This window comes from Salvelinus fontinalis, unplaced genomic scaffold (assembly GCF_029448725.1).
Source record: "Salvelinus fontinalis isolate EN_2023a unplaced genomic scaffold, ASM2944872v1 scaffold_0369, whole genome shotgun sequence".
Taxonomy (NCBI): domain Eukaryota; kingdom Metazoa; phylum Chordata; class Actinopteri; order Salmoniformes; family Salmonidae; genus Salvelinus; species Salvelinus fontinalis.
Genome location: NW_026600578.1, coordinates 137,267 through 145,000, shown reverse-complemented (window position 1 = coordinate 145,000; position 7,734 = coordinate 137,267). Strand labels below are relative to the sequence as shown.

The window sequence follows — 7,734 nt, the reverse complement described above, 5'->3', positions numbered from 1 at the left end:
GGGATAGAGAGGGGTTAGGACCCTAGTTAGGACCCCAGTTAGGACCCTAGTTAGGACCCTAGTTAGGACCCCAGTTAGTGCCCTAGTTAGGACCCCAGTTAGGACCCTAGTTAGGACCCTAGTTAGGACCCTAGTTAGGACCCAACACCAGACCTGTTCAACACTTCCTGACCCGCGCCGCCGTCATCCTCTCCTCACTGTAGGGGACAGAGAGGGTTAGGACCCTAGTTAGGACCCTAGTTAGGACCCTAGTTAGGGCCCCAGTTAGGACCCTAGTTAGGACCCTAGTTAGGACCCCAGTTAGGACCCTAGTTAGGACCCCAGTTAGGACCCTAGTTAGGACCCCAGTTAGGACCCCAGTTAGGACCCCAGTTAGGACCCCAGTTAGGACCCCAGTTAGGACCCTAGTTAGGACCCCAGTTAGGACCCTAGTTAGGACCCCAGTTAGGACCCCAGTTAGGACCCCAGTTAGGACCCTAGTTAGGACCCCAGTTAGGACCCCAGTTAGGACCCCAGTTAGGACCCTAGTTAGGACCCCAGTTAGGACCCTAGTTAGGACCCTAGTTAGGACCCCAGTTAGGACCCTAGTTAGGACCCTAGTTAGGACCCTAGTTAGGACCCCAGTTAGGACCCTAGTTAGGACCCTAGTTAGGACCCAACACCAGACCTGTTCAACACTTCCTGACCCGCGCCGCCGTCATCCGCTCCTCACTGTAGGGGACAGAGAGGGTTAGGACCCTAGTTAGGACCCTAGTTAGGACCCCAGTTAGTGCCCTAGTTAGGACCCCAGTTAGGACCCTAGTTAGTGCCCTAGTTAGGACCCTAGTTAGGACCCTAGTTAGGACCCCAGTTAGGACCCTAGTTAGGACCCCAGTTAGGACCCTAGTTAGGACCCCAGTTAGGACCCTAGTTAGGACCCTAGTTAGGACCCTAGTTAGGACCCCAGTTAGGACCCTAGTTAGGACCCCAGTTAGGACCCTAGTTAGGACCCCAGTTAGGACCCTAGTTAGGACCCTAGTTAGGACCCTAGTTAGGACCCTAGTTAGGACCCCAGTTAGGACCCTAGTTAGGACCCTAGTTAGGACCCTAGTTAGTGCCCTAGTTAGTGCCCTAGTTAGGACCCCAGTTAGGACCCTAGTTAGGACCCCAGTTAGGACCCTAGTTAGGACCCCAGTTAGTGCCCTAGTTAGGACCCCAGTTAGGACCCTAGTTAGGACCCCAGTTAGGACCCTAGTTAGTGCCCTAGTTAGGACCCCAGTTAGTGCCCTAGTTAGGACCCCAGTTAGGACCCCAGTTAGGACCCTAGTTAGGACCCCAGTTAGGACCCCAGTTAGGACCCCAGTTAGGACCCCAGTTAGTGCCCTAGTTAGTGCCCTAGTTAGGACCCCAGTTAGGACCCTAGTTAGGACCCTAGTTAGGACCCCAGTTAGGACCCCAGTTAGTGCCCTAGTTAGGACCCCAGTTAGGACCCTAGTTAGGACCCTAGTTAGGACCCTAGTTAGGACCCTAGTTAGGACCTGTTCCACACTTCACACACTTCCTGACCCGCGCCGCCGTCATCCTCTCCTCACTGTAGGGGATAGAGAGGGTTAGGACCCTAGTTAGGACCCCAGTTAGGACCCCAGTTAGGACCCCAGTTAGGACCCCAGTTAGGACCCCAGTTAGGACCCCAGTTAGGACTCTAGTTAGGACCCCAGTTAGGACCCCAGTTGAGACCCCAGATGGGACGCTAGTTGATACCCCAGATGGGACCCCAGTTAGGACCCCAGTTAGGACCCTAGTTAGGACCCTAGTTAGGACCCAACACCAGACCTGTTCAACACTTCCTGACCCGCGCTGCTGTCATCCGCTCCTCACTGTAGGGGATAGAGAGGAGTTAGGACCCTAGTTAGGGCCCTAGTTAGGACCCTAGTTAGTGCTCTAGTTGAGACCCTAGTTAGGACCCTAGTTAGTGCCCTAGTTAGTGCCCTAGTTAGGACCCTAGTTAGTGCCCTAGTTAGTGCCCTAGTTAGGACCCTAGTTAGGACCTGTTCCACACTTCCTGACCCGTGCTGCTGTCATCCGCTCCTCACTGTAGGGGATAGAGGAGTTAGGACCCTAGTTAGTGCCCTAGTTGAGACCCCAGTTGAGACCCCAGATGGGACGCTAGTTGGGACGCTAGTTGAGACCCCAGATGGGACCCTAGTTAGTGCCCTAGTTGAGACCCTAGTTAGGACCCCAGTTGAGACCCCAGATGGGACGCTAGTTGAGACCCCAGATGGGACCCTAGTTAGGACCCTAGTTAGTGCCCTAGTTGAGACCCTAGTTAGGACCCTAGTTGATACCCCAGTTGGGACGCTAGTTGGGAGCCTGAATAGTCAGATCTGATGGTTCTGGCAGGCTACTTCCTGTCTGTCAGCTGCAGGAAGTCTGAGGAGCTGTGGACAGCAACAACAGGAAGTACTGGACGTGTGTGGTAAGTGTGTTTCTAGTGAGTGTATTAACACTGTGTGTGTGTGTGGAGAGACAGGAAGCATCCGCCTGCTAAACTTCCTGCCCAGTCATCCGAGGAAAAGAGCTGTTTACCCAGTACCCTCTCTGTTGTGAGAGGAACAGGACACAGAGCAGGCGTTTAGCTCCAACCCTGCACTAACACCTGGGGTGTATTCACTATGAACGACGAACCAACCGGGTTCGGCCATTTTTAGAAACACTCATTTTCAATGCAAAACTCTTTGCTACGTTGTTCACTAATGAATACACCCCTGATAACAGAACCTAAGAGCTGGATGGGAACCGTGTTAGAGCAGGGTTGGAACTAAAGCCTGCGCGCCCGGCAGCTCTCCAGGACCAGGTGTAGACTATGAGTTTAGAATAGAAGGTTTTAGGTCTCAGTGTTATCCTAGTGTAACCGATGTGAAATGGCTAGCTAGTTAGCGGTGGTGCGCGCTAATAGCGCTTCAATCGGTGACGTCACTCGCTCTGAGACCTTGAAGTAGTGGTTCCCCTTGTTCTGCAAGGGCCACGGCTTTTGTGGAGCGATGGGTAACGATGCTTCGTGGGTGACTGTTGTTGATGTGTGCAGAGGGTCCCTGGTTCGCGCCCGGGTCGGGGCGAGGGGACGGACTAAAGTTAAATTGTTACACTAGTCCAGGAGACTCAAAGGAAGGTTTTAGGGCAGTGTTATCCTAGTCCAGGAGACCCAAAGGAAGGTTTTAGGTCTCAGTGTTGTCCTAGTCCAGGAGACTCAAAGGAAGGTTTTAGGTCTCAGTGTTGTCCTAGTCCAGGAGACTCAAAGGAAGGTTTTAGGTATCAGTGTTGTCCTAGTCCAGGAGACCCAAAGGAAGGTTTTAGGTCTCAGTGTTATCCTAGTCCAGGACACCCAAAGGAAGGTTTTAGGTCTCAGTGTTGTCCTAGTCCAGGACACCCAAAGGAAGGTTTTAGGGCTCAGTGTTATCCTAGTCCAGGACACCCAAAGGAAGGTTTTAGGTCTCAGTGTTGTCCTAGTCCAGGAGACTCAAAGGAAGGTTTTAGGTATCAGTGTTGTCCTAGTCCAGGAGACCCAAAGGAAGGTTTTAGGTCTCAGTGTTGTCCTAGTCCAGGAGACCCAAAGGAAGGTTTTAGGTCTCAGTGTTGTCCTAGTCCAGGAGACCCATAGGAAGGTTTTAGGTCTCTGTGTTATCCTAGTCCAGGAGACCCAAAGGAAGGTTTTAGGTCTCAGTGTTGTCCTAGTCCAGGAGACCCATAGGAAGGTTTTAGGTCTCTGTGTTATCCTAGTCCAGGAGACCCAAAGGAAGGTTTTAGGTATCAGTGTTATCCTAGTCCAGGACACTCAAAGGGAAACCCATTTTAGTTTTCCCTGAACACACCCTTTGGTTCTACAAGACCAGAATTGGGTTCTACAGCACCAGGATTGGGTTCTACAGCACCAGGATTGGGTTCTACAGCACCAGGATTGGGCTCTACAGCACCAGGATTGGGTTCTACAGCACCAGAATTGGGTTCTACAGCACCAGAATTGGGTTCTACAGCACCAGGATTGGGTTCTACAGCGTTCTACAGCACCAGGATTGGGTTCTACAGCGTTCTACAGCACCAGGATTGGGTTCTACAGCACCAGAATTGGGTTCAACAGCACCAGTTTTAAAGGGGAGCAAAAGGGACAGACGAGGACCCCTCTTTCTGGCCAGGCATCCGCATGGACCACATTAACCACTTACATTTCCAATAAAATGTTTTATTCAATTTGGTCTAAAACGAGAACGGTAATCCCCTATCCTCGAATACAGGGGGTTCTCCTGAAAACTGGGGATCTTGGCTTTCCAGCCGTACCATACAATCTTTGGTGCAACTTAGTGCCCATATATGGGCATACGGACATAAAAAGGGCAGGTCACACCAACGAGTCCATTTCAAGATTTCCACGAAGAAGATAAATCGGCATGAATGTTGAACCAACGTTGATAGTGTGGTGTCGGTGAAAGAGAAGACTCCACAACTGATATGTCACTAGGTCGGTGACCAATCACAGCCCAGAGAGACAACAAGGTCATCGTACAGACTCCACAGCTGATATGTCACTAGGTCGGAACCTGTGACCAATCACAGCCCAGAGAGTCAACAAGGTCATTGTACAGACTCCACAGCTGATATGTCACTAGGTCGGCCCTGTGACCAATCACAGCCCAGAGAGACAACAAGGTCATTGTACAGACTCCACAGCTGATATGTCACTAGGTCGGCCCTGTGACCAATCACAGCCCAGAGAGTCAACAAGGTCATTGTACAGACTCCACAGCCGATATGTCACTAGGTCGGCCCTGTGACCAATCACAGCCCAGAGAGTCAACAAGGTCATTGTACAGACTCCACAGCTGATATGTCACTAGGTCGGCCCTGTGACCAATCACAGCCCAGAGAGTCAACAAGGTCATTGTACAGACTCCACAGCTGATATGTCACTAGGTCAGCCCTGTGACCAATCACAGCCCAGAGAGACAACAAGGTCATCGTACAGACTCCACAGCTGATATGTCACTAGGTCGGCCCTGTGACCAATCACAGCCCAGAGAGTCAACAAGGTCATTGTACAGACTCCACAGCTGATATGTCACTAGGTCGGCCCTGTGACCAATCACAGCCCAGAGAGTCAACAAGGTCATTGTACAGACTCCACAGCCGATATGTCACTAGGTCGGCCCTGTGACCAATCACAGCCCAGAGAGACAACAAGGTCATTGTACACTTGGTTTTCACGAGACATCTGACAAGGTTTAAAACTTCCCGGTGGTCTGTGTTTGAGCTAAAATGAACCATTAGGGAGGGAGAGATAGCAAGGACCCCTCTCTCTCTGGTCAGGCACTTACAAGGCCACCCTCATGGTTTACATCAACACTAGGGAGAGAGAGGAAGGACCCCTCTCTCTCTGGTCAGGCACTTACAAGGCCACCCTCATGGTTTACATCAACATTAGGGAGAGAGAGGAAGGACCCCTCTCTCTGGTCAGTAACTTACAAGGCCACCCTCATGGTTTACATCAACATTAGGGAGAGAGAGGAAGGACCCCTCTCTCTGGTCAGGCACTTACAAGGCCACCCTCATGGTTTACATCAACATTAGGGAGAGAGAGGAAGGACCCCTCTCTCTCTGGTCAGGCACTTACAAGGCCACCCTCATGGTTTACATCAACATTAGGGAGAGAGAGGAAGGACCCCTCTCTCTGGTCAGTAACTTACAAGGCCACCCTCATGGTTTACATCAACATTAGGGAGAGAGAGGAAGGACCCCTCTCTCTCTGGTCAGGCACTTACAAGGCCACCCTCATGGTTTACATCAACATTAGGGAGAGAGGAAGGACCCCTCTCTCTCTGGTCAGGCACTTACAAGGCCACCCTCATGGTTTACATCAACATTAGGGAGAGAGGAAGGACCCCTCTCTCTCTGGTCAGGCACTTACAAGGCCACCCTCATGGTTTACATCAACATTAGGGAGAGAGAGGAAGGACCCCTCTCTCTCTGGTCAGGCACTTACAAGGCCACCCTCATGGTTTACATCAACATTAGGGAGAGAGAGGAAGGACCCCTCTCTCTGGTCAGTAACTTACAAGGCCACCCTCATGGTTTACATCAACATTAGGGAGAGAGAGGAAGGACCCCTCTCTCTGGTCAGTAACTTACAAGGCCACCCTCATGGTTTACATCAACATTAGGGAGAGAGAGGAAGGACCCCTCTCTCTGGTCAGGCACTTACAAGGCCACCCTCATGGTTTACATCAACATTAGGGAGAGAGAGGAAGGACCCCTCTCTCTCTGGTCAGGCACTTACAAGGCCACCCTCATGGTTTACATCAACATTAGGGAGAGAGAGGAAGGACCCCTCTCTCTGGTCAGGCACTTACAAGGCCACCCTCATGGTTTACATCAACATTAGGGAGAGAGAGGAAGGACCCCTCTCTCTGGTCAGGCACTTACAAGGCCACCCTCATGGTTTACATCAACATTAGGGAGAGAGGAAGGACCCCTCTCTCTCTGGTCAGTAACTTACAAGGCCACCCTCATGGTTTACATCAACATTAGGGAGAGAGGAAGGACCCCTCTCTCTCTGGTCAGTAACTTACAAGGCCACCCTCATGGTTTACATCAACATTAGGGAGAGAGAGGAAGGACCCCTCTCTCTGGTCAGGCACTTACAAGGCCACCCTCATGGTTTACATCAACATTAGGGAGAGAGGAAGGACCCCTCTCTCTGGTCAGGCACTTACAAGGCCACCCTCATGGTTTACATCAACATTAGGGAGAGAGGAAGGACCCCTCTCTCTCTGGTCAGGCACTTACAAGGCCACCCTCATGGTTTACATCAACATTAGGGAGAGAGAGGAAGGACCCCTCTCTCTGGTCAGGCACTTACAAGGCCACCCTCATGGTTTACATCAACATTAGGGAGAGAGAGGAAGGACCCCTCTCTCTGGTCAGGCACTTACAAGGCCACCCTCATGGTTTACATCAACATTAGGGAGAGAGGAAGGACCCCTCTCTCTCTGGTCAGGCACTTACAAGGCCACCCTCATGGTTTACATCAACATTAGGGAGAGAGAGGAAGGACCCCTCTCTCTGGTCAGTAACTTACAAGGCCACCCTCATGGTTTACATCAACATTAGGGAGAGAGAGGAAGGACCCCTCTCTCTCTGGTCAGGCACTTACAAGGCCACCCTCATGGTTTACATCAACATTAGGGAGAGAGAGGAAGGACCCCTCTCTCTGGTCAGTAACTTACAAGGCCACCCTCATGCGTATCTCATCTCGTTCCATGACCTGATCACATGACTTCCCAGCATGCTCCTTCCACTGGACACGGCACTTCCTACAGCTCTCCTGGAGAGAGGGGGGAGGGGGGGAGAGAGGGAGAGGGGGGGAGAGAGGGAGAGGGGGGGAGAGAGGGAGAGGGGGGAGATTCGGTAAAAACAGTAATGTAGCTTCCAAGGTTTAAGTTACCCCTCTAAATGAATATGTCAGAGATGGTCACATGTTCTCCTCCCCTCGTCTCAATCAAAACACAGGTTACAAAATCCAACATACAGGACACAATAGTGGGACCTGAGTGGAGAGGAGAAATAATGGAAAAGAGGAGAGAGGTGAGGGGGAGGAGAGGAGGAGGAGAGGAGAGGAGGGGAGGAATGGAGGAGAGGGGAGGGGAGAGCAAACGAGGGGCGAGGTGAAGGGAGGAGAGGGGCGAGGCAAGGGGAGGTGAGAGGAAA

At 51.7% G+C, this 7,734-nt stretch overlaps 1 protein-coding gene across 3 annotated transcripts in view; it reads right to left on the bottom strand.

The window, feature by feature from the left end:
* Positions 1-7,734, bottom strand: part of LOC129845796 (arginine-glutamic acid dipeptide repeats protein-like) — a 94,349-nt gene that overhangs the window by 4,894 nt on the left and 81,721 nt on the right. Inside the window, exons 14-15 of one of the 3 annotated variants that reach the window (XM_055913716.1) lie at positions 7,254-7,351; positions 598-711 (exon numbers count right to left, since the gene is read on the bottom strand). In XM_055913716.1, the coding sequence (XP_055769691.1) occupies positions 672-711; positions 7,254-7,351 (138 nt within the window). In that variant the 3' untranslated portion in view covers positions 598-671. Of the gene's footprint in view, positions 1-597; positions 712-1,462; positions 1,571-7,253; positions 7,352-7,734 lie in introns of those variants that run through there. The other 2 variants (XM_055913714.1, XM_055913713.1) reach the window with 2 other exon arrangements.